General features: G+C 46.2%; 1 protein-coding gene across 1 annotated transcript; it reads right to left on the minus strand.

Moving 5' to 3' along the window:
* Positions 1–7,703: 7,703 nt before the first annotated feature.
* Positions 7,704–13,767, minus strand: LOC127341170 (ABC transporter C family member 3). The gene is made up of 10 exons (XM_051366946.2): positions 11,243–13,767; positions 11,084–11,170; positions 10,357–10,998; positions 10,107–10,271; positions 9,734–10,028; positions 9,412–9,626; positions 8,877–9,182; positions 8,710–8,773; positions 8,282–8,521; positions 7,704–8,169 (listed from the first exon to the last, which is right to left on the minus strand). Exons 1-10 carry the CDS (start codon positions 13,622–13,624, stop codon positions 8,066–8,068), a joined length of 4,500 nt encoding a protein of 1,499 aa, XP_051222906.1. The 5' UTR covers positions 13,625–13,767; the 3' UTR covers positions 7,704–8,065.
* Positions 13,768–27,673: the final 13,906 nt, after the last annotated feature.

Raw genomic sequence — 27,673 nt, forward strand, 5'->3', positions numbered from 1 at the left:
ACTCAACATTCTCCTTTAAGATAGATGCTTCACAAGAAGTAGAATTAGTAGCACAAGCATCAACAATAGTTTTCTCATTTTCATTCATATAGGATTCAATTTTTTGTGTAAGCATAAAATTAGTATGCTTCTCATCTTTTAGCTCATGCTTGAGGAGAGTGAATCTCATTTCCCCATTTTCAACATGGGACTCCAACTCCACTATGGTTTCCCTATATTTATACAAGGTATCCATAGAGTGTTCGAGATTAGCACGAGCTTCTTTATTACCACGAAGAGAAGCATAAACCATTGCCATATCATGCACCAAGGTATTATATTCTTCATCATTATCATCATCATCATTCTCATCATTAGAGGACGTGTTAGGAGTCAAAGTAGGAGATACCTTTGATCCATTTGCCATAAGGCACATGTGCATACCGGAGGATGAAGATGAAGATATTCTTGAATCCTCATTTGAAATCATGTCTTGATCCATAGAGTGTTCGGTTTCCTCTACATTGTTAGTCAACAAGAAACTAGAGGAAATAGAAGCATTTTGATTATGGGAGCAAGACAAGACAAGCATATCATCATGAGATCTATGTAAGCAATTTACACATGATATGCAAGGACTATCAACACAAGCATGTAGATTATTTTCAATGCTCGATGTGTTTAAGTCCAAAGAGGAAACATTGCAATGAGATAGAGATGAAGAGTCATCACTATTGAGCACAATATCAATATTGCAATTTTCCTCACCACTCACCATATCATTACCTTGTGTCTTGCAACACGTTGGTGAAGTGGAAGTAGATGATATATCATCACGACCGGAGGTGGAAGCAACTTGGAGCTCTTCATGATGTGAAGGGGAAGAGAGCTCCTCGGAGTCACCACCGACCAATTTAGAAGTGGATCCACCAAACATTTCCTTAAGCTTGATCCACATCTCATGAGACAATTTTCGCTTTATATATATCAAGAACCTACGAAAATCGGGTCTCAAGGAGAATAAAAGCTCATTAGATACTTGAGCTTCAAGATGTAAGTTTTTCTCATCCTCTAAAGATAGATTTTGAGAATCCATCGGAGGAGAAAAACCGACATCTAGAAATTGCTCTATATGTGGACACAAGGTCCGAAGATTACAAAGCAAGCAATTTCGCCACAAAAGATAATTTGTGCCATTAAAGACAATTGTGTCATTGTGCACTATACTAGCCGACATCTTTACTCTCAAGGCGGTGAAGCCTTAAACAAGGAGAGACCTTGCTCTGATACCAATTGAAAGATCGAGATGTCGCCTAGAGGGGGTGAATAGGCAATTACAAACTCTTGCGGATTTGTCTTGTAAGAATGCGGAATTAAACTATCGTTTAGTTTACAAGCACAAACCCTAAATATGCTAAGCTCAACTAAGTGTAACAATAGCAACTAGAGCTAAGCAAGATAGGCACAAGATATATGTAGCACACGTGATAGCAAGATATATATACTTCAAGCACGATGGCTATCACAAGGAAAGAGAGCTCGGGTATAGAAATAACCGAGGCACGCGGAGACGAGGATGTATTCCCGTGTTCCCTTGCTTTGCAACAAGGTACATCACGTTTGGAGGAGTGGAGGTCCCACGAAGGATTCCCCGCGCCACGAAGGCTCACCCTATTCTCCGAACCACACCCACGAAGGATAATGGCCCTTTCCTTATGGTTAGCTTTTCCTCCGCTCCGGAGATGGCAAGCTCCACAACCACTTCACAAGCTCCACGAAGGAGAAGCCCGGGCCCCTTCACAATCTTCCACGAAGAGATCACCGGGACACCAACCAAGCCAACTAGGAGGTCACCCTCCAAGAGTAACAAGCTCACGGTCTCTCACTCGAACAAATCGTGGTGGAGAGCTCAACACTATGCAATGATGCAAAGCAAGAACACCGGAGGTGTTCAAGTCCTTCACACTCAAATCCCACCAAAGCAACGAATGCTAGGATGAGATTGGAGAGGAAGAACAAGGGGGAAAGTCAACCAAAGACTCCAAGATCTAGATCCCAAGAGATTCTCTCACTTAGAGAAGAAATGGTTTGGTGGAAGTGTAGATCTAGATCTCCTCTCTCAAATCCTCAAGTATGAGCAAGAATGGTTGGAGGAATCAAGGGAGAGAGCTTCAAATGCAACAATGGAGGTGAGAGAAAAAGGGAAGAAGTTGTTGCTCAAGGTGGAAGAAGGGCTATTTATAGTCTAAGGAGAAAAATAACCGTTGGGGAAAAAGCAGGGTGAAAATCGCATAAAAATCGGGCTGAAAAAGGTGCCCAGCCGGTTGCCAGGCCGGCCGACCGGCCTGGGCGCTGAGGAGCCAGGTCGGCAGCCTGGTCCGACCGGCCCAGCAACCGGGCGGCAGCAGACCGCGCGCTGGGCGGCGGAAAGGCACACGCCGCGCGGGGGAGAGGCAGGCCGCGTGGGCCTTGGCGCGGGGAGGCAGCCCAGTCCGGATCCCGGTCGGACCGGAGGGGCAGCTGGTGTAGGATAACGTTGCATAGAAAACAAAAAATTTCCTACCGCGAACACGCAATCCAAGCCAAGATGCAATCTAGAAGACGGTAGCAACGAGGGGGTATCGAGTCTCACCCTTGAAGAGATTCCAATGCCTACAAGATGAGGCTCTTGTTGCTGCGGTAGACGATCACTTGCCGCTTGCAAAAGCGCGTAGAAGATCTTGATCACCGGCGCCACGAACGGGCAGCACCTCCGTACTCGGTCACACGTTCGGTTGTTGATGAAGACGACGTCCACCTCCCGTTCCAGCGGGCAGCGGAAGTAGTAGCTCCTCTTGAATCCGACAGCACGACGGCGTGGTGTCGGTGGCGGTGGAGAACTCCGGCGGAGCTTCGCTAAAGCACGCGGGAGATATGGAGGAGAAGGGGGCGGCTAGGGTTTGGGAGGGGGTGGCCGGCCACTTCAAGGGGGGCGGCCAGCTTGTGGTCTTGGGGTGGCCGGCCCCCTCCCTTGGCCCCTCATTATATATGTGGAACCCCAAGTGTTGTACTACAAGTCTTCGAATAAGACCCGAACCCAAAACCTTCCATAGAATAGGGAAACCTACCCAAGCTAGGACTCCCACTTGAGGTGGGAGTTCCACCTTCCATGGAGGGGGTGGACGGCCCCCCTTGGGGGAGTCCACTTGGGACTCCTCCCCCACTAGGGTTGGCCGGCCATGGTGGTGGAGTCCCATTCCTTGGTGGTTTCTTCCGGACTTTTCTAGAACCTTCTAGAACCTTCCATAGAACCTTCCGCATCATTTTAATTCACATAAAATGACATCCTATATATGAATCTTATTCTCCGGACCATTCCGGAACTCCTCGTGATGTCCGGGATCTCATCCGGGACTCCGAACAAATATTCGAACTCCATTCCATATTCAAGTTCTACCATTTCAACATCCAACTTTAAGTGTGTCACCCTACGGTTCGTGAACCATGCGGACATGGTTGAGTACTCACTCCGACCAATAACCAATAGCGGGATCTGGAGATCCATAATGGCTCCCACATATTCAACGATGACTTTAGTAATCGAATGAACCATTCACATACAATACCAATTCCCTTTGTCACGCGATATTTTACTTGTCCGAGGTTTGATCTTCGGTATCACTCTATACCTTGTTCAACCTCGACTCCTGACAAGTACTCTTTACTCGTACCGTGGTATGTGGTCTCTTATGAACTTATTCATATGCTTGCAAGACATTAGACGACATTCCACCGAGAGGGCCCAGAGTATATCTATCCGTCATCGGGATGGACAAATCCCATTGTTGATCCATATGCCTCAACTCATACTTTCCGGATACTTAATCCCACGTTTATAACCACCCATTTACGCAGTGGCGTTTGGTGTAATCAAAGTACCTTTCCGGTATAAGTGATTTACATGATCTCATGGTCATAAGGACTTAGGTAACTATGTATCGAAAGCTTATAGCAAATAACTTAATGACGAGATCTTATGCTACGCTTAATTGGGTGTGTCCATTACATCATTCATATAATGATATAACCTTGTTATTAATAACATCCAATGTTCATGATTATGAAACTAATCATCCATTAATCAACAAGCTAGTTTAAGAGGCATACTAGGGACTTCTTTGTTTGTCTACATATCACACATGTACTAATGTTTCGGTTAATACAATTATAGCATGATATATAAACATTTATCATAAACATAAAGATATAAATAATAACCACTTTATTATTGCCTCTAGGGCATATCTCCTTCAGCTGGGCGGGCCGGTCGCGGACCTGGCCCAAGGCCGGTCACAGGCCGGTGGGCGCCCGGTCCGGTTGGCGCCCGGACCTGGCCGGCTGCGCCGGCGCGTGGCCTGGCAGGCCGGGCGCCCAACCGGCGGCCCCTTTCCCCTTTTTTCTTTTTCTTTTATATTTACTCCTTTTCCCTTTTCTTTAATAACTATTGCTCCCGAACTCCGGTTGACATGAAACTAATTTCGTTGGAAAGATAACAACGAATGCTATCCAATAGAAAGTGCAAACACAAGAAACTGTAGGAGGGGATTTTATCATGAATATAAAAGGGTAGAACCTTATATCATGAATAACCGGTAAAATCACCCAACCTCGAAAACGCAATAGAAGATGCATGCGAACTCCGTTTTCGATGAACTTGGGCTTGTTGTAAAGCTAGCAACAAGCTCAAGAACCTCACATAGAAAAACACCAAGAAGCAATAAGGATATGCAAAGCATGCAAAGGATTGAGCTCCCTAAGACGATGTGATCAAGTTACTCAACCGAAAGCCCCTCTTAATAGTGCGGCTATCTATCCTATAATCCGGTCTCCCAACATCCACCTTGAGACCGGTAAAAGGAAAACCTAGCAAGGCCATACCTTTGCCTTGCGCATCCCGCTTGATTTTGATGATAACTCTTCAAGCTTCACTCAAGCCGGAATGCCTCTCTTGACCAACGTTGCTTCGTGAAGACTCACAAATGCTCCCCCATACACTATGATGGGAAAGCTCCATTGATGCACATCTTCACTAGTCCATTATTATCAAATGGACGACAAGCTTCAAGTATGTGATTCACTTGAGACGCTCATCTTGAACTTGCCCAACTCAACCTTGTATCTTCACATACTCACTTAAGATAGAGCATGGCTAATATTGAGTTCCACATAAGAACTCCATCTTCATTTCTTCTTATTGATCATATATATATATATATATATATATATATATATATATATATATATATCTTCATACCGATGATCTTGATGCCAATACACAAGGTATACCTTTATCTTCATGGCATCCATACTTGAATCCAACACATGGAGAGCAAGTAGTACCTATGGAATATTCCTTCATATAAATTCAATGAAAACATTAGTCCATAGGGGTTGTCATTAATTACCAAAACCACACATAGGGGCAATGTACCCTTACAGCGTCGCGCCGCTGGAGCCACCCCCCGACGCAAACGGACGCCCGGACGATTTCGACCATTTCGGCCGACGCAAACGGACACGACGCGTCCGTTTCGACGTCCGAAATGCGTCGCGCCGCTGGAGATGCCCTAAAACCACCACATTGACAGCTAAATCTTCATTTTGGTACTACTTTATGTGTCGCTAGCAAAAAATTACCAAAATTTTCGTCAGATTTTTCAAAAAACACTAAACCATCTCTAATCAAGAATTGACACGGATTGATGGCCTTACTGCCATCGGGACCCACTATCCAGGGTGACGTGGCACTGCTAGACAGCATACCGCTTGCCATTTTGCATGTAGGTCCTCAAATTTTTGTCACTAATTACGCACATGTCCCTCACACCCCGCAGTTTTTCAGAAAATCTGCTATTTATTTTTAAGACACTCATAACTTTTAAAAACAAATTTAAATTTCAAAACTTTTTCTACGAAAAGTGCTAACAAATGTTTGAATATTTCAAATATAAACTTTTTTCAAACCTTCATAACTTTTAAATACTAATTCAATTGGTAAAACTTTTAATATGGAAATTACTCAATTTTTAAAAGATATTTCAAATATATTTTTTAAACCTTCGTAACTTGAGAAGATGATGCTATTAGTGTTTTCTGGCCATCATTTCGAGTCAATTCATGATCAGAGGCGATTTAGTGTTTTTTGAGAAAACCGACGAAAAATCCGGTAGTTTTTTGCTCCTGAAACACAAAGTGGTACCAAATTGAAGATTTAGCTGCAAATGTGGTGGTTCTATGCTAACAACTCCCTAACTTGAGAAGATGATGCTAAGCCACAATGCCACATTTGTTTCTGGTTTTTGCCTGAAATTGTTTATGTTAGATAAATTTTATGGCGACATATGGCGTGGTTGCGCGTGCCAAGGTCAATATTTACGGAGTGAAGAAACCAGATGAGAGCAACGCCAAACACCATGACAAAGTGAACAGGCCAAGGGCTTCTTTGAATTGAAAGACCTCAAAAGATTTTTTAGGATTCCAACTCAAAACAGTTTTGTGTAGGGGCATTTTGCTTCAAAGGAACAAAACCTATACAAATCGTATGAATTCTTTCATATTTACAGTTCCATGGTATTCCTACCAAAAGATTATACCTACACAAAATTCATCGGGTGACAGCTTCTACCGATTTCCTTTGTTTCAACCTCTTAAGGATTCTACATGTCATGATATTCTATTTATGCACGTTTTTTTTTGCTCTTCGATCACTATGTTCCAAAGAAACTTTCAATAGCATAATCTTGGTGGGACATGGTTTTTTTGCTCCCGGGCTCATATGCTCTTGCTCCAATAAAAAAATCTGAAAAATAGCAAATAACATCAAAACATTCTGAATTTTTTGTACAACGAACATGAACATGTGTTCTAACACCATGCCAAAAATCTCCTAGAAAAGATATATGTACTGGCCCATGTAAAAAACACAAATCTGATTGTTGCAAACAACAATCCAAATGCTCCAACCAGCACCAAATTTTGTTATTTTGCATAGACCACCAAATATGTCATTTCTCTTCACAATGATGTTATGCATTCTCATGTTCGTTGTAAAAGAATTCAGATTTTTTATTAGCTATTTTTACAAAAAAAAATATTCGAGCAGGAGCAAATGAGCTCGGGTTCAAAAGTGCTCTTGTTCTCTTCGGAATATCCCGCGGTATTTTGGGTGTCTCTTTGATTGCAATCGAACACTTCTCTAGTTATTTTTACATTGTCATCAGATGTGTGTAACAACACTTGGTCTGGATTTGGGATTTTGGATAACAAAAGCTGTTCGCAAGGACAATTTTCCCCCCTGAGTCATGAATTGAAACTACCGCAAGGTGACTCCTGAGGCGCCAAATCTTTGAATGCCACTTCACTATAAACTAATCTAGCAGCTAGATGATAGTTCGGCAACCTGGGAACTTACTGCTCAGTCACAGAGCAAATGAGCAAGCACCTGCAGAGTGAGGAACAAGTAAAAAAAAAATTAATAAAGCACAGCCTTCAGGCTTCACATAGCTCTGGACACGGTCTGTCGGTCTATGTACAGTACGGTGGAGATTGGCTTATAATCTAGAGATAAAAACAAGAGAATTCATAAGCCCCAACGCACACTCACTGTAAGAACATGAAGAGTCGGGATGGGGCCCTGAATAGTGAGATATCTGTTATCTGTCCTCTTAAAACGTATACTGGTAAACTGCAAAAAACTGAACCTCTTATTTATCCAGGTATCACACAGTCCAAATTACTTAGTCCCAAAACTTCTCTGGCGTGTACTCTACCATAAAGAACACGACTATGAATCAGGATTCCGTTCTTATTCTAAGCAAACTACTTTCTTTAGAAATTAATACTACTTTAACCGACTTTTAAGCATCTTTTCGGCTTTATGCTTCAGAATATGTAAGAGTCACCGCTAGTATTAGCAGGGCTAACACCATCGTAGATCAGCTAATGTTTCACATCTCATCTACCAGTATTTTTCATCATCGTCGACTATCAGACTTGCTCAAGAAGCCTCAACGGCGTGGGAGAATAGCTGGAGGTTTCACTCGTTTCACTACGTATGTGTTGCCCTCATCGTGTACTCTGCTACAAGCTTTGAGAACAGAGACGACTTGTCTTCTAGCAACTTCGCCGGCGTATCGCGCTCCACGGCCACACCTGCAAAGATTGGAGTGGCGTTATAGTCAGAAAAACAGGCATGCCTAGCACATTGGATCAGACAGATCAATAAGATGCGATCGTGATTTGTTTTGAAGGGCTGATGACTGACCATTGTCGAGAAGCAAGACCATGTCGCTGTCAAGGACCGAGGTGATTCGATGAGCAATTGTGATGACCGTTGAATCTGAAAAATTCTCCCGTAGTGTTTTCTGGATCAAGTTGTCCGTCGCAGTGTCTACTGAAGCTGTCGCTTCATCCAGAACCAGTATTTTAGTCCTTTTCAGAATCACTCTACCTAGACAGACAAGCTGGCGCTGACCCACGCTCCAGTTTTCTCCATTCTCTATCACTGCAAGGTAAATTCACAGAATTTTTCAGTTCTCTAAATTCATGCAGTAGCAAACTAACATGTGCTGTAGTTTTTGTACTTTGGGATTGTATAAAAAACTAGTACTGGGAAGAACGTGAAAGATATGCAAAATTCAGTATCAGAGTACCAACTGCATGGCACAAACTATATATATCATTATATCAGACCTGGCGAGTCAAGCTTAAGATCCTTTTTCCTGACCTCATCTCCTAGCTGACAGTTATCCAAGGCCTGAAATGGAGTAAAAGATTCAGACTACAGCTAAAGGTTTTCTATTGTTGTGGAGAGAATTTGCGGACAGAAAAGATATTAATTATGTGAAAATCAAAACTACCTCCCAGATTTGATCGTCATTGTATTCTCCAAGAGGATCAAGGTTGCTCCTCACAGTTCCCTCGAACATCGTTGGGTCTTGTGGAATGATGCTCAGTCTAGATCTCAGATCATGCAGTCCAATGGTGCAAATGTCGACACCATCTACTAGTATCTGACCGATAGTAGGGTCCACGATACGGAAAAGGGCCTGTATAAGAGTTGATTTACCACTGCCTGTTCTTCCAACAATACCAGTCTTCATGGCTCCAGGAAACGTAACTGTAAGACCCTTCAGAACAAATGGTAGTTGTGGAGCATATCTCACCTGCACCAAACTGAAAAAGTTAAACATTTGGCATCTGTGATATCCAGAATAATTGATATTCGCGTTTGGCAAAACACTGAAGCTACAAATCGCATGGCCATCAGACTGGATTTCTTATGCATAGTTTACACAAAATGGCAAAGATATGAACTTTCTGCACAACAACATGGTAAGACAGAAATAGCAAAGTAAGAAAACAGGAGAAAAAGGGATGGTGATGGTTATTTACATGTAGGTTACGCAGCTGAATTTCTCCATCTGACGGCCAGTTATGAGGCAGCTTATCTCCTGACATTGAAAGAGGGGGCTCTTCGGGAATGCTCATATATTGCAGAATTCTTTCTACTGATATTATCTTGTTCTCCAAATTGCACATGCACCAGACAACCCATGTTTGCAGCATGTTCAAATTAAGCCCATATGTGACAGCAAGACCAGCAATTCCTGAAAGCATGATGTTAATTTAGTTACAGACCCATATTAACTCACATCTTATCGACTAATACCATCTATTCAGTATAAATCTCTGTTGCGAACTTGTAACAACATACCTGGATCGATGAGACCAGTCGGTAGACTGATCAGAAATATCAAAGAGAAGGCAAATGTAACAGACGAGAGTGTATCCAAGCGGAAGCAAAGCCACTCCATTGCTGCAGCATTATAGAATTTTGGTCGAGAGTAGGCATCCATTAGATGGCTATTAGTAGATACGAACTGATTTTCCTTGCCAAAACTCCTGATGGTTGCAGATCCAGTGATTGATTCAGCAAAATGTTGTATTATAGGAGCTTTGCAAACCCCTACCAGCCTTTGCAGCTCTCTGGCTGTGTCAATGTAGTAACGCTACAGAATGATAAACATAAGCAGATGCTGATTTTGCAGTTAAAACAGCAAGGAGAATAAACAGGTTAATTAAAATACCTGATACCAGAAGCAGGCAACAATTACAGGGACGAAAACAACAAACACCTGCCATGCAACCTGAGACATCACAGCAATAATTCCAACTAGTTGTATGATGGAAAATGCGACCGAACCCATTTGGTAAGCAATGCTGGTGTCCACTTCACTTTGATCAGTTGAAGCCTAAACAATAAAATTCTTGTGTGAGCATGGTTTCAAGCCAATAAACTAAACTACCTAATAAAATTGGAGGAAAATGCTAACTTACCCTATTCAAGATGCGGCCACTCGGAGTGGAATCGAAGAAAGACATAGGAGCTCTGAATATTGACATATGCATCTTGTCGAACAACAGGGTTGCTGTCTTGTACCCAGCTGTCACAAGAAACAGAGCTCTTACGAGGATGCACAGCGAGCTTGCACCAGCCAATGCAACAAAGACGTATATCAGTGTCGACATGCTCACTGGAGGCTCGACGTCTTCTGACACAGGAGAAGCCCAAGCCATCCAGTAATTGCTACCAATTTGAAGGACTTGGAAAAGTATCTGAGCTATCAACACGAATGGTACAAGAGCCCCTCCATAAGCCAATGTAAGGTACTTCCAGTAGACCCAGAACCCAACCCTGCCTTTTTCCCTTTCTTCTTCCAGCACCAGCTGCCCACTCTGAACCTTGTCAACGTCTTCTTTGCCATTTTGTTTATCTTTCTCCTCAGCTGTGGACAATGACCTGGAAAGGCTTGCTGTGCCACTGGAAGAGAAAGCTTCACTGCCTCCATTAGCAACATCAATCAAATCCAATGCTGTGAGAGCATCTTGGTGAGCACCAACCAGTTCCATTAGCTCTTCCCCTGATCCAAGGATTTCGTTGTATTTGCCTGCTTGGGCTATTCTCCCACCTTTCATTACCTACATTAATTTATCTTATTATAAGAAGAACCACGCAATTTATGACAATAAGTTTACATGGAACTTTTGCCAATGAAATTCTCACCAGAATAAGATCAGCCGCAGGTAGGAATTCAATCTGGTGCGTAACATAAACAACTGTCTTTGAACCCAAAACCCCAAGCAAACATTCCTGCAAATGGTACAAACCTTAAGAAATGTGTTTTCAAGCATCTAACTGAACAAATAAAAGATCATATTATACCTTGAAGAGGTGGGACCCTGTATGGGCATCCACTGCGCTGAATGGATCATCGAATAAATAGATGTCGGCATCCTGATACAAAGCTCGGGCTATCTGAATCCTTTGCTTCTGCCCGCCACTAAGATTGATGCCTCGCTCTCCAATGACCGTTTTGTCACCAAATGGTAATATCTCCAAGTCTTTTTTCAGGGAACATGACTCAAGGATCCTGTCATACTTCTCAGTGTCCATCTCCTTGCCGAACAGTATGTTGTCCTGAATTTTGCCACTCTGTATCCATGCTGACTGGCTGACATATGCCATTGTTCCGCAAGTCTTGACATCTCCTGATAGCTTTGGCATCTCACCAAGAATGCAAGAGAGCAAGCTTGATTTCCCAGACCCAACCGTCCCACAGACGGCGACCCGCATGGCTTGCCGAGCTTGAAAGTTGAGATCCTTCAGCGTTGGCACTTCAGCTGAGGCATCCCAGGAGAAGCACCCATTGCTGACCTCAATTGCGATATCCGAGTTACCACTTGGCAACCTCTGCACAGCATCAGTTGGCAACTCCTCGAGACAGAGGAAAGAAGCTATCCTGTCAAGAGACACCTTAGTCTGAATCATCATCGAGATTGTGTCGGGAAGGTTGTATATTGGTTCTTGAAGCACTCGGAACGTGGCCAATGCAGACAGCACCTTCCCTGACTCCAATGGTATCCCTAGGAGCATGCAGGCTCCGAATGTTACCACGGCGACGAAGGTCGGGGCACCCCAGAACACGAAGGTGGCCACGGTGGACGTGTACAGATACTTCTTGAGCCAGCTTTCCTCTGTCTTCCGCAGGTCAATGATCTTGGACAGGAACTTCATCTCCCACCCCTGCAGTTTAAGAATCCTCATGTTGCGCAGGATCTCAGATGTGGCCTTCATCCTGACATCCTTGCAGTCCATGAGCTTCTGCTGGAACCTCTCCTGCATTTGCATCGGAGGCACATTGGCAAGCATGACGACGACGGTGGCACCGAGGGCTGCAAGCGAGGCGACCCCAAGGGTGGAGTACAAGATGAAGAGCGCCATGCCTACTTGGAGCGGCACCAGCCAGAGGTCGTGCATGTACCATGAAAAGAGGCCGACTCTGTCGGCATCCACACTGATGATGTTGATCATCTCGCCGCTGGTGCGGCTTTGTCTGGAGGTGCTGGACAGGGAGAGCCCTTTCTGGTACACGACGGAGACAAGCGCGGACCGCGCGCGTATCCCGGCTTGCTGCAGCCGGAAGAACCAGTGGCGCTGCGACAAGCACTCGAACACCTTGGCTACGATGAAGGTGACGACGAGGAGCTTGCCCTTGCTGGCGTACCTCTCGTCGCCGTTGAGGTACTGCACCAGGGAGTCGATGAGGTACGGGCCGACGTAGGTGGCCAGGTTGTAGATGAGCGCGTAGAGCGCGGTCACCGCGATGTGCCACCACACGGTGCGCAGCAGGGCCTTGGTGAGCTTGAAAGCCGTGACCTTCCCGTCGCCCGTGAGCGCGTCGAGGTTGGCCTTGAAGGGCGGGAGCAGGCCGGCCACGCTGTCCCCGGTGTCGAGGTCCGGGACGTCGTCGAGGTCGAGCGTCTTCCTGTGGCCGACCGCGAGCAGCGGCCCCATCCAGGAGAAGGTGAGCACGCTGAGGAATCCCGCGCCCGTGAACATGGAGGCGTCCACGGTGTCGTTCTCGGCGCTGGCCGTCTCGCTCGCGCCATTGAGCAGAGGCTCCTCGGAAGCAGAGCCGCCCGCCGCCGGGGTCTTGGCCGAGAACCCGGCGACGAGCAGCACAAGGGATGCTACGACCGAGACGGCGTCGCGCGCCCACGCAAGCGCGGGCACGGGGAGCTTGTACAGGAGGACCGTGGCGGCGTGGACGGCGACGGCGAGGACGGAGAGCAGCAGGAAGAGCGCCCACCAGAGCCTGAGCGGCGCGGGGAGCCGGTCCTCGCCGCGGCGGCGGTGCTCGAGCTGCAGGTACGCCGCGAGCAGCAGCCACGCCACCGCGCGCGCCGCGGCGTCCGCGTAGTCCGCGACCGCGTCGGGCGCCGCCCACCTGGCCCCGCCGTCCAGGTACCACGAGACGAGCGAGTACGCGGCGAGGAAGAGCTCGCACGCCGCAAGAACCCACGTGGCGCGCACCGCGAGGCGGCACCACCGGAAGCCAATCGCAGCCGCCGCGGGTGATTCTTTGGCGCGGCGGCTGGCGGTGGCGAAGAGGAGGCGGGCGGCGACGGCGAGCGCGAGCAGGAGGTGGGCCCCGGCGCCGGCGCCGTGGAGGAGGACTGGCCGCAGGAGGAAAGGCAGCGGCTGCCGGTCATCGCCCGCCGCCATCGCTGCCGCCAAAGGCAACGACGCGGACACGGTGGGCATGGGTGGTCGAGCCGGGTCGGGAAAGCGGCTGAGTTGAGTGGAGTGGGTGGGGGAGCGCGGGGTTATATAGGCGGCGACACGTGGGTCACCGGTGCACGGGTGGTGACGGCGATGGCGGTCAAGGCGCGGCTTCTTGAGATGCAAGGTACCGACTTCCCCACGTTTCTCCGCCGCTGTGACATGGGAGAAGAGAGGGAACTCCGCCGCGCCGCGATCGGTTAATCCAATCCGATGGGGAGGAGTGCGTAAAGAATTGGAGCGGGGATTGACGGGGGAGGAAAAGAAAATTGGAAAAGGCCACCATAATTAGGGCTAGGGTTTGAAAAAGGCAATTCGTTTTTGCACTAACACTATACTCCCTTCGATTCTTGATGTTCATGTAGATGTATCTCGATATATTTTATTTGTAGATATATCCATTTTAGCATCAATTAATATGAATCGGAGGGAGTAACAAAATGCACTGATCGACAAGTTTACGCCCGCTAAGGGCAACTACCGCAGGAGGCGCTAAGGGCGGGCGTCAGGGTTCTAATCCCAGCAAAATAGCAGTTGGGTCGTAGGATCCCGGCTTACAGGTGCTTAATTTCAGGCGTCGCCTCAAGGCGTCGCCTCAAGATGTTGCGGCGGGCGCTTGAATACAGTTTGGCTTGCAGCGTGAGAAGAAGTTGGATAAATAAGCGCCTCAGATTGACGCCTACCGTTGTATCTCTGAACTCTTGCCAAGGAACGCTGAGATTAATTGTCTTTCTTTCTCGGCTCAAGCGCCTACCCAAGCGCCCAGCATTGGTCATGCCCTAAGGGATACCAGGTGGACCCCACTTTTATGCTAATGTGGCGGTATGAAAACGGTCAAGGGAGACATATGTTAGACTATAGTTATAATTTTGCGGGTCTTTTGCAAAATTTGGGTGGGACCTACTTGTCAGATCGGATTCCCTCTGCTCTCCATTCTCTCAAAAATAAAACAGAGGGAAGCATGACCGTACACCGGCAACAACCGTGATGAGAGTGGTCGAAATGTCAGTCTGCTGCTCCTTTCCTTCTCTGGTCGGAGGCGGCCAGGAAGCGGAGGGGGCGGGGTGGGGATGGGTAGGGAGAGGTGACGAGCTGGGGCGTTGACCCCTGATTGACCTTTGTCACCGATGGCCGGCTGGAGCAGTGAGCGGCAGCCACCACGTGGAAGCTTTGATGGGGAGCTCGGACCTCTATCACCATCACCCCGAAACTCCAGCCCGCATCCATGGGGAGCCAGAGCAGATGCAACTAACCAGTTAGTCGTCGTTCTGACTTCCGAGGAGGTTGTCGCTACGACTCTAGGGACGAATTCCGATCGGAGGGAGCTTACGAGTGTCCTACGAGGACCACCAGGATTTTGTGTGCCTCCCAGACGTCCCCATCAACCGCTGGCATGTAGGTGAAGCGGGCTAGGCAAGGGTGTCGAGGGTACTCCTCGGCAATGCCCTCCGATTGGGGCTTAGGGTTGATGGAATCCTGTAGGCTGACACGAGACATCGGTTAACAGATAAGCGGGGAGAGCGATTTACCCAGGTTCGGGGTCCACGATGAGGTAAAACCCTTACGTCCTGCCTGTCTGATCTTGATTATAAAAATATTGGGTTACAATGTGGTGCCAAAGGTTTCGGTTGTGATCTCGTCGAGAGGCTAAGTGCTACGGCGACCTAGCTCTAGACTTATGGTGGCTAAAGTTCCTAAGATTGATTGTGTCCCTCGGCAGCCCCTCTCCTGGCCTTTATATAGGAGGCCAGGTCTCAAGAGATCTGTCCGGGTACGGCTAGGTTTATAAAATACCTAGCTCTAAACTTTCCTTGTTCGGCTCCTCTTCGTCTCGTTCTCCAAGGAATCTTCTCTAGCACCGTCCTAGTGGCCCACCTTGCCATCGGGTATCTTCATGGGCCTCCAGTTGGGCCGTATAGGATAGGGCAATGTCGGTTACCCGAAGGGTAATGCCCACGTCAGTAGTCCCCGAGTGTCTAGCCGAAGATTTTTCGGGTAGAGACTAAAGCATGCCTCCACTGATTGTTCTTGTCCATTTTGTAACAGCATTATCTTCTTTTATCGGGTGCGCGTCCAGCGCTCCCGATGGGAGTAGCCCCCGAGTCTAGGTGCGGATGCTTGCGATCCGCGTGTAGACTCAAGTTGTGCTACTCGAAAGTCTTCTTCTGCCGAAGTTTTCTGCTGGTCTTCATAGGTCACCCGATACATTTGTATCGGGGCTTGTATTTTTCAGTAAGGTTTGAACGCGTAAAGGATATTGAGTAACGCGCCCAGCTTTGCTGGTTAACTGCCGATGGCAAAACAACGTTACCCTACACAGAATAAAGTCCCCGGGCCTGATCCTGGAGTGCAAAAAAGTTTTATCGGGTGCACGTCTAGCGCTCCCGATGGGAGTAGCCCCCGAGTCTGAGCACGGGCGCTTGTGACCGGGTGCAGACTCGAGCTGGGCATTCCATCCTTTTCTTCAAATATTACTTCACAGGAATATCTTCGAGTTCACGTTTATCGGGTGCGCGTCCAGCGCTCCCGATGGGAGTAGCTCCCGAGTCTAGGTGCGGATGCTTGCGATTCGTGCGTAAACTCAAGTTAACCATCCGACGTTTTTCGTTTTTCTTCGGATGCTTCCGGCGGGCTTCACGACATCACTGATGACGTAATCACTGTTGCAATTCTGACTGACAGGACACGACCCGTTGGGGCCCATCCTACTTCTGCGTGGCTCTGTTTTAAGAAATGACCGCTATTCGCGTATTGTTACCAAGGCGTCTCCTCGATTTCTGCGATCCATGATGAAAAGAGGGTCCTCTTAATGAATTGGAAACAACGACACGTGCCCACTCATTCCTCAGGTTTCTTTGCACTTTATAATCTTTCAGAGCAAGCTCTCCCTTTTCCATACTTCATCCTCGCATCCTCTTCTCTTTCTTTCATCTTCTTCACCCATAACCGCTGCGCCGCCGCCGCCGCTTCCAGATCTTCCCCAGATCCAACAATGGTGAAGAAGAAGAACTCCACCGTCGCCATCAGCGCTGCGAGCAGCGGCGCCGCCGCCAAGGTTCCTCCAAATCCGCCGAGGAGAGGTGCTCCAGATGCTCCTCCTCTAGCTCCGGCGCCGCCAACGCCATCAAGCTCCATGGCTGGACCCTCCTCCGGCGATTGGCCGGTATCTACCACCACAAAGCGCGATGAGAAGAAAGCCCGAAGCCTCGGACTGATTTCTTCCGACGAGGGGAATGTCATTCTCCCAGGTGCGATTTCGCGGCCCAATCCTCCCGCTGGTTTTACCGTGATGTTCTTGTCGTTCTTGTACCGAGGTCTCTCGCTTCCTGCCCACAAATTCCTTCATCATCTTCTTCGAGTTTACGAGATCCAACTATGGCAGCTAACCCCCAACTCAATCCTTCACCTTGCCATTTTTATCACTCTTTGTGAAGCATTCTTGGGCATTGAGCCCCACTTTGGGTTGTGGAAGAAAATTTTCTTCGTGAAAAGGTACAACAGTAGCAGCGGATCCTTTGTCATTGGGGGAGTTCGTTTTTTCGCTCGCAAAGAAGTCAATTACTTCAACTTTCCGATGAGAGAATCTGTGCAAGGGTGGAGACTGAAGTGGTTCTACATTAGGGACTCTTCAATAATTGAGTCTCAGCTCCCTCGCTTCTCCGATGTTCTTGATGCCAAGCCTAAGCAGTCTTGGAAGAATACCCTCTCTCCCGATGAAAGGCTAGCAGTCGACAAATTATTTGATAAGTTTCTTCGGATCAAGGAAGCCGATGGCCAGACCATGATAGGCACGGAGGTAGCCGCTGTGTTCTTAAAGCATCGAGTGCAGCCGATCATGGCTAGGACTCATCCGCTATGGTTATATTCGGGTCCCAAGGACGAGACTAGGATAAACGCATCTGAATTATCGGAAAAGGAACTGCTTGATGAAGTTCGGCGCCTCACTCTCTTCAGCCAGGAAGATTCAATCCCGCTGATATCTTCCCATCCACCATTTGATGCTGATCATCCGCCAACGAAGGTAAATTCTCCTCTCCATATTCTTATTGCGTTGTTTCCCTTGGTCAATGCAACGGCCACTGTTCTTACTTGTTTTACTTCGACAGATCCTCATAGCTCCTGAAGATTTGCGAGACCTGCCGAACGATACTTCTGAGGGAAGAGATTCTTCAGCTCCTGTAGTATTTCATACTGAAGAAAATGCGAGCCCAAAGGATGAATGCGGTGATCTGATAAATTCTGAGGCTGACTTTATTGATCCTCTATCCCCAGCCAACGATGTTAGCGACACAGCGGGGTCAATGCATGACGATGACGCTGATCATGATGCCTTTGTTGATGCAGCTATGGAGGAGGCCAAAGCTTCGCCTGTGAAGAGATCATCCGGCGGCTTTGCCGACGAAGATGATCTTTTCGATCTGTAAGTCCTTGCTTCCTTTCTCAGAATTTGTATTTTGTCCTTACCATTCACATTCTCTTCTTGACTTTGCCCATTTTTCTTTTTCGCAGCGACGAAGGTTTCATCGAGCCTCCATCCAAGAAGGCCAAATCTGACGTTGTTCTGCCGAATCCTGCAGCTTCCGAGGCTTCAGCCCCTGCTGTAGCCCCCGCGGCCCAGATATCAACTGCTTCCTCCCTTTCAAAGGGGAAGGATGCTCCTTCGACTACCGCTGCCGCAACTCCTTCTTCAGGGAAACCTGTAAGTCTTTTTCTGTCGCAACGCAAGCTTTCCTGAATGGACCTTGATTAGTAATCCTTTCCTAAAATATCTGGTTTTCCTTTTTTCTTAAGGATTTGCGAGCTGTCATATCTTCTTTAGAGACTTTCGCCTCCCAATACACTTCCCTGGAAGCTGACAAGGCTCAACTGCAAAAGGAGGTCAAGTCTTCTTCCTCGAAGCTGGAGGGTGCAATAAAAATAGCTGCCGAACCTCGCCAAGAAGTCGACTCCCTGAAGGATGACCTTGTAGGATAACGTTGCATAGAAAACAAAAATTTTCCTACGGCGAACACGCAATCCAAGCCAAGATGCAATCTAGAAGACGGTAGCAACGAGGGGGTATCGAGTCTCACCCTTGAAGAGATTCCAAAGCCTACAAGATGAGGCTCTTGTTGCTGCGGTAGACGATCACTTGCCGCTTGCAAAAGCGCGTAGTAGATCTTGATCACGATCGGTTCCGGCGCCACGAACGGGCAGCACCTCCGTACTCGGTCACACGTTCGGTTGTTGATGAAGACGACGTCCACCTCCCCGTTCCAGCGGGTAGCGGAAGTAGTAGCTCCTCTTGAATCCGGCAGCACGACGGCGTGGTGTCGGTGGCGGTGTAGAAGTCCGGCGGAGCTTCGCTAAGCAATGCGGGCAATATGGAGTGGAGGAGCTTGGCTAGGGTTTGGGAGGGGTGGGCCGGCCACTCTATGGGGGGCGGCCAGCTTATGGTCTTGGGGTGGCCGGCCCCCTCCCTTGGCCCCTCATTATATAGGTGGATCCCAAGTGTTGGTGTCCAAGTCTTCGAATAAGACCCGAAACCAAAACCTTCCATAGGAGGGGGAAACCTAGCCCAACTAGGACTCCCACCCAAAGGTGGGATTCCCACCTCCCATGTGGGGGGTGGCCGGCCCCCTATGGTGGAGTCCACTTGGGACTCCACCCCATCTAGGGCTGGCCGGCCATGGAGGTGGAGTCCCTTGTGGACTCCACCTTCCTTGGTGGTTTCTTCCGGACTTTTCTAGAACCTTCTAGAACCTTCCATAGAACTTTCCGCGACATTTTATTTCACATAAAATGACATCCTATATATGAATCTTATTCTAGGACCATTCCGGAACTCCTCGTGATGTCCGGGATCTCATCCGGGACTCCGAACAAATATTCGAACTCCATTCCATAATTCAAGTGCTACCATTTCAACATCCAACTTTAAGTGTGTCACCCTACGGTTCGAGAACTATGCGGACATGGTTGAGTACTCACTCCGACCAATAACCAATAGCGGGATACGGAGATCCATAATGGCTCCCACATATTCAACCATCACTTTAGTGATCGACTGAACCAGACCCATATATTACCAATTCCCTTTGTCTCGCGATATTTTACTTGTCCGAGGTTTGATCTTCGGTATCACTCTATACCTTGTTCAACCTCGTCTCCTGACAAGTACTCTTTACTCGTACCGTGGTATGTGGTCTCTTATGAACTCATTCATATGCTTGCAAGACATTAGACGACATTCCACCGAGAGGGCCCAGAGTATATCTATCCGTCATCGGGATGGACAAATCCCACTTTGTTGATCCATATGCCTCAACTCATACTTTCCTGGATACTTAATCCCACCTTTATAGCCACCCATTTACGCAGTGGTGTTTGGTGTAATCAAAGTACCTTTCTGGTATAAGTGATTTACATGATCTCATGGTCATAAGGACTAGGTAACTATGTATCGAAAGCTTATAGCAAATAACTTAATGACGAGATCTTATGCTACGCTTAATTGGGTGTGTCCATTATATCATTCACACAATGACATAACCTTGTTATTAATAACATCCAATGTTCATGATTATGAAACTAATCATCCATTAATCAACAAGCTAGTTTAAGAGGCATACTAGGGACTTCTTGTTTGTCTACATATCACACATGTACTAATGTTTCGGTTAATACAATTCTAGCATGATATATAAACATTTATCATAAACATAAAGATATAAATAATAACCACTTTATTATTGCCTCTAGGGCATATCTCCTTCAGTCTCCCACTTGCACTAGAGTCAATAATCTAGATTACATTGTAATATACCTAACACCCATGGCATTACGGTGTTGGTCATGCTTTGCCCTAGGGAGAGCTTTAGTCAACGGATCTGCTACATTCAGATCGGTGTGTACTTTGCAAATCTTTACTTCTCTATCTTCGATGTACTCGCGAATCGAGTGGTAACGCAGCTTGATATGCTTCAGCCTCTTGTGTGACCTTGGCTCTTGTGCATTGGCGATGGCACCCATGTTATCACATAAATGATTAATGGGTCCAATGCACTAGGAACCACACCGAGCTCTACAATGAACCTCTTCATCCATACCGCTTCGATGAAGCCTCTGAAGCCGCTATGTACTCGATTACGTTGAAGACTTCGCCACCGTGCCCGCTTCGAGCTTGCCCAGCTTACTGCGGCACCATTCAATATAAACACGTACCAGATTGTGACTTAGAGTCATCGGGATCGGTGTTCCAACTTGCATCGGTGTAACCGTTTACAACGAGCTCTTGGTCACCTCCATAACAAAGAAACATATCCTTAGTTCTTTTCAAGTACTTCGGGATATTCTTGACCGCTGTCCGAGTGTTCCATTCTGGATCACTTTGATATCTGCTAGTCAAACTAACGGCATGTGCTATATCCGGTCTAGTACCTAGCATGGCCTACATGATAGATCCTACTGCCGAGGGCATAGGGGATGTTACACATCCTTTCTCTTTCTTCTGCCGTAGCCGGTCCTTGAGTTTTACTCAATACCTTGCCTGGTAACATAGGTAAGAACCCTTTCTTACTTTCGTCCATTCTAAACTTCTTTAGAATCTTGTCCAGATATGTACTCTGTGATAGCCCTATTAGGCGTCTTGATCTATCTCTATAAATCTTGATGCCTAATATATACGATGCTTCACCAAGGTCTTTCATTGAAAAACTATTATTCAAATAACCCTTAACACTGCTTAATAGTTCTATATCATTCCCGATCAATAATATGTCATCTACATATAATATCAGGAATGCTACAGAGCTCCCACTCACTTTCTTGTAAATACGGGCCTCTCCATGACCTTTGTATAAACCCGAAGTCTTTGATCACCTTATCAAAGCGTCGGTTCCAACTTCTTGATGCTTGCTTCAGTCCATAGATTGAACGCTGAAGTTTGCATACTTTGTCAGCATTTTTAGGATCGACAAAACCTTTGGGTTGTACCATATACAACTCTTCCTCAATATCTCCATTAAGGAACGCCGTTTTGACATCCATCTGCCAAATCTCATAATCGAAAAATGCAGCTATTGCTAACAAAATCCTCACAGATTTTAGCTTCGCTACAGGTGAGAAAGTCTCATCGTAGTCAACTCCTTGAATTTGTCGGAAACCCTTTGCGACAAGTCGAGCTTTATAGACAGTAATATTACCATCAGCATCTGTTTTTCTCTTGAAGATCCATTTATTCTCGACAACCTTTCGGCTATCAGGTAAGTCTACCAAAGTCCATACTTTGTTATCATACATGGATCCCATTTCGGATTTCATGGCTTCTTGCCATTTGTTGGAATCTGGGCTCATCATCGCTTCTTCATACGTCGCAGGGTCCTCATCATTGTTATCTACAATCATGACATTTAGACAAGGATCATACCAATCAGGAGTGGCACGTTCCCTTGTCGATCTGCGAGGTTCAATAGTTTCCTCGTTCGAAGTTTCATGATCATTATCATTAGCTTCCTCTGTTGCCGGTGTAGGCGGTACAGTACAACTTCCGATGCTGCGCTACTCGATCAATGAGTATAGATTCATCAATCTCATCGAGTTCTACTTTTCTTCCAGTCACTTCTTTAGTGAGAAATTCTTTCTCAAGAAAGGTTCCGTTCTTAGCAACAAAGATTTTGCCTTCGGATTTGTGATAGAAAGTGTACCCTATAGTTTCCTTAGGGTATCCTATGAAGACGCATTTCTCCGCTTTGGGTTCTAGCTTGTCCGGTTGTAACTTCTTTACATAGGCTTCGCAACCCCAAACTTTCAGGAACGACAGCTTAGGTTTCTTATTAAACCATAATTCATACGGTGTCGTTTCTACGGATTTTGATGGTGCTCTATTTAAAGTGAATGCGGCTGTCTCTAATGCATAACTCCAAAATGATAACGGCAAATCAGTAAGAGACATCATACTGCGAACCATATCTAAGAGAGTTCGATTACGACGTTCGGACACACCGTTTCGTTGAGGTGTTCCCGGCGGTGTCAATTGTGAAAGTATTCCGCATTTCTTTAAATGCATGCCAAACTCATAACTCAGATATTCACCTCCACGATCAGATCGTAGAAATTTGATCTTCTTGTTACGTTGATTTTCTACTTCACTTTGAAATTCCTTAAACTTCTCGAAAGTTTCGGATTTATGTTTCATGAAATAGATATACCCATATCTACTCAGATCATCTGTGAAGGTTAGAACATAACGATAACCACCGCGCGATGCTACGCTCATTGGTCCACATACATCTCGTATGTATGATTTCCAATAAGTCGGTAGCTCGCTCCATCATACTGAGAAAATGGAGTCTTTGTCATTTTACCCATTAGACATGCTTCGCATCTATCAAGTGACTCAAAGTCAAGTGATTCAAGTAATCCATCGGTATGGAGTTTCTTCATGCGTTTCACTCCAATATGACCAAGACGACGAGTGCCACATATAAGTAGAATTATCATTAAGTTTAATTCGCTTAGCATCAATGTTATGTATATGCGTATCACTACTATCGAGATCTAATAGAAATAAGCCATTCTTTTGTGGTGCTCGACCATAAAAGATATTATTCATAAAAATAAAACAACCATTATTCTCAGACTTGAATGAATAACCGTCTTGCATTAAACAAGATCCAGATATAATGTTCATGCTCAACGCAGGTACATAATAGCAATTATTTAGGCTTCAAACTAATCCCGAAGGTAGATGTAGAGGAAGTGTGCCGACTGCGATCACATTGACCTTGGATCCGTTTCCAACGCGCATCGTCACTTCATCTTTCAGCAGTTGTCGTTTATTCTTTAGTTCCTGTTTCGAGTTACAAATATGAGCAACCGAACCAGTATCAATTACCAATGTACTAGAACGAGAACAAGTGAAATGAACATCTATAACATGTATATCAAATATACCTTCTTTCTTCTTCTTGACAAGGCCGCTCTTCGAGGATCAGCCGGATACTTGGAGCAATTACGCTTCCGGTGTCCCTTCTCCTTGCGAATAGCACTCAGCATCAGGCTTAGGGCCGTTCTTAGGTTTCATAGGAGGCGTGGCAGCTTTCTTGCCACCCTTCTTGAATTTTCCCTTAGACTTGCCCTGTTTCTTGAAACTGGTGGTCTTGTTGACCATCAACACTTGGTGCTCTTTCTTGATCTCAATCTCAGCAGCTTTTAGCATGCCAACAAGGACAGGTCACTCCTTGTTCAGGTACCGCATATTGTAGTTCATCCCAAAGTTCTTGGAACTTGGTGGCAGTGATTGAAGGACACGATTAATCCCCGATCTGTTAGGAATCACTATTCCCAAGTCACGAGTTTCTTCGCATGCCCGGTCATGGCGAGCATGTGCTCACTAACGGAGCTGCCTTCTTCCATCATACAGCTGAAGAAATGTTTCGATGCTTCATAGCATTCCACTGCCGCATGAGTCTCGAATATAGCTTTCAGCTCATTCATCAAATCATGAGGATCATGGTGCTCAAAACGTTTTTGAAGATCGGATTCCAGACGGCACAGGATGGCACACTCGAACTTGAGAGTACCGAGTTTTCCGAGTCGCGTAAACAGCTTTTACTTCATCGGATTCATCTTCTGCAGGAGGGTCACCTAGCGGTGCATCAAGCACAAATTGCAGATTTCCGCCGAGAGGAAGATCCTCACATGACGGAACCGATCGGTGAAGTTGCTACCGTTGCTCTTAAGTTTCTCTTTCTCTAGGAACTGATTAAAATTGATTGGGGACGCCATCTCTACAACATATATTTGCAATAGTTTAGACTAAGTTTATGACAAATTGAGTTCAAATTTTAATTCAACATAATTAAAAACCTAAGTGAACTCCCACTCAAAACAATATCCCTCGCATTGTCTTAGTGATCACACGAACCAAATCCACCGCACCTAAACCCGATCATCACGAGAAAAGATGTGATTTCAATGGCGAACACTCAAAGTGTTCATCATATCAACCATATGATTCATGCTCTACCTTTCGGTATCACGTGTTCCGAGACCATGTACGTACATGCTAGGCTCGTCAAGGCCACCTTAGTATCCGCATGTGCAAAAGCTGTCTTGCACCCGTTATATGTACTTATTGAATCTATCACACCCGATCATCACGAGGTGCTTCGAAACGACAAGACTTGGCAACGGTGCTACTAAGGATGAACACTTTATTATCTTGAGATTTTAGTGAGGGATCATCTTATAATGCTACCGTCGCGATCTAAGCAAAATAAGATGCATAAAAAGGATTAACATCACATGCAGTTCATATGTGATATGATATGGCCCTTTTGTTCTTGTGCCTTTGATCTTCATCTCCAAAGCACGGATATGATCTCCATCATCTTCGGGCATGATCTCCATCATCGTCGGCGTAGCGTCAAGGTCAATGGCGCCGTCTTCATGATTGTCCTCCATGTAGCAACTATTACAACTACTTTGAAATACTACTCAACATGAAATTTAAAGACAACCATAAGGCTCCTGCCGGTTGCCACAATACAATAATGATCATCTCATACATATTCATCATCACATTATGGCCATATCACATCACCAAACCCTGCAAAAACAAGTTAGACGTCTCTAATTTGGTTTGCATATTTTACGTGGTTTAGGGTTTTCGAGAGAGATCTAATCTACCTACGAACATGAACCACAACGTTGATACTAATGTTTTCAATAGAAGAGTAAATTGAATCTTTACTATAGTAGGAGAGACAGACACCCGCAAAGCCTCTTATGCAATACAAGTTGCATGTCGAACGAGGAACAAGTCTCATGAACGCGGTCATGTAAAGTTAGTCCGAGCCGCTTCATCCCACTATGCCATAAAGATGCAAAGTACTCAAACTAAAGATAACAAGAGCATCAACGCCCACAAACCATTGTGTTCTACTCGTGCAACCATCTATGCATAGACACGGCTCTGATACCACTGTAGGATAACGTTGCATAGAAAACAAAAAATTTCCTACGGCGAACACGCAATCCAAGCCAAGATGCAATCTAGAAGACGGTAGCAACGAGGGGGTATCGAGTCTCACCCTTGAAGAGATTCCAAAGCCTACAAGATGAGGCTCTTGTTGCTGCGGTAGACGATCACTTGCCGCTTGCAAAAGCGCGTAGTAGATCTTGATCACGATCGGTTCCGGCGCCACGAACGGGCAGCACCTCCGTACTCGGTCACACGTTCGGTTGTTGATGAAGACGACGTCCACCTCCCCGTTCCAGCGGGTAGCAGAAGTAGTAGCTCCTCTTGAATCCGGCAGCACGACGGCGTGGTGTCGGTGGCGGTGTAGAAGTCCGGCGGAGCTTCGCTAAGCAATGCGGGCAATATGGAGTGGAGGAGCTTGGCTAGGGTTTGGGAGGGGTGGGCCGGCCACTCTATGGGGGGCGGCCAGCTTATGGTCTTGGGGTGGCCGGCCCCCTCCCTTGGCCCCTCATTATATAGGTGGATCCCAAGTGTTGGTGTCCAAGTCTTCGAATAAGACCCGAAACCAAAACCTTCCATAGGAGGGGAAACCTAGCCCAACTAGGACTCCCACCCAAAGGTGGGATTCCCACCTCCCATGTGGGGGGTGGCCGGCCCCCTATGGTGGAGTCCACTTGGGACTCCACCCCATCTAGGGCTGGCCGGCCATGGAGGTGGAGTCCCTTGTGGACTCCACCTTCCTTGGTGGTTTCTTCCGGACTTTTCTAGAACCTTCTAGAACCTTCCATAGAACTTTCCGCGACATTTTATTTCACATAAAATGACATCCTATATATGAATCTTATTCTCCGGACCATTCCGGAACTCCTCGTGATGTCCGGGATCTCATCCGGGACTCCGAACAAATATTCGAACTCCATTCCATAATTCAAGTGCTACCATTTCAACATCCAACTTTAAGTGTGTCACCCTACGGTTCGAGAACTATGCGGACATGGTTGAGTACTCACTCCGACCAATAACCAATAGCGGGATCTGGAGATCCATAATGGCTCCCACATATTCAACGATGACTTTAGTGATCGAATGAACCATACACATATATTACCAATTCCCTTTGTCTCGCGATATTTTACTTGTCCGAGGTTTGATCTTCGGTATCACTCTATACCTTGTTCAACCTCGTCTCCTGACAAGTACTCTTTACTCGTACCGTGGTATGTGGTCTCTTATGAACTCATTCATATGCTTGCAAGACATTAGACGACATTCCACCGAGAGGGCCCAGAGTATATCTATCCGTCATCGGGATGGACAAATCCCACTGTTGATCCATATGCCTCAACTCATACTTTCCGGATACTTAATCCCACCTTTATAGCCACCCATTTACGCAGTGGTGTTTGGTGTAATCAAAGTACCTTTCTGGTATAAGTGATTTACATGATCTCATGGTCATAAGGACTAGGTAACTATGTATCGAAAGCTTATAGCAAATAACTTAATGACGAGATCTTATGCTACGCTTAATTGGGTGTGTCCATTATATCATTCACACAATGACATAACCTTGTTATTAATAACATCCAATGTTCATGATTATGAAACTAATCATCCATTAATCAACAAGCTAGTTTAAGAGGCATACTAGGGACTTCTTGTTTGTCTACATATCACACATGTACTAATGTTTCGGTTAATACAATTCTAGCATGATATATAAACATTTATCATAAACATAAAGATATAAATAATAACCACTTTATTATTGCCTCTAGGGCATATCTCCTTCAGACCTCGAGGGTCTGAAGAAGAGGCTGAAGGACGAAAAGACATCCAGGCTGGCCGTCGAAGCTTGGGCGATTGAGAAGGATGATCTTCTTCGCCAATCTTCCTTAGCTTTGCTCAGTAATTCTCTTTCTGCTTTCTTGTTGATGATTGTTTTGCAAATTCAATCCTTTGTTAGTGATTTCCTCTTATTTCATTCTTTCACAGAGGCTACCGATATCCCTGTCGAAGCTTTGGACAAGCTTCCGGACAATTCCCCGGCGAACGCTCTGTCGATGACT

Source organism: Lolium perenne, chromosome 3, assembly GCF_019359855.2.
Source record: "Lolium perenne isolate Kyuss_39 chromosome 3, Kyuss_2.0, whole genome shotgun sequence".
NCBI lineage: Eukaryota > Viridiplantae > Streptophyta > Magnoliopsida > Poales > Poaceae > Lolium > Lolium perenne.

Excerpts from the sequence above, each read along its gene's own strand:
- LOC127341170 (XM_051366946.2), bottom strand. The coding sequence starts at position 13,624 with ATGCCCACCGTGTCCGCGTCGTTGCCTTTGGCGGCAGCGATGGCGGCG. Across the intron at positions 10,999-11,083 it reads CTGCGGCTGATCTTATTCTG|GTAATGAAAGGTGGGAGAAT; the intron begins GTGAGAATTTCA and ends AAATTAATGTAG. Across the intron at positions 8,774-8,876 it reads ATGACGATCAAATCTGGGAG|GCCTTGGATAACTGTCAGCT; the intron begins GTAGTTTTGATT and ends ACTCCATTTCAG.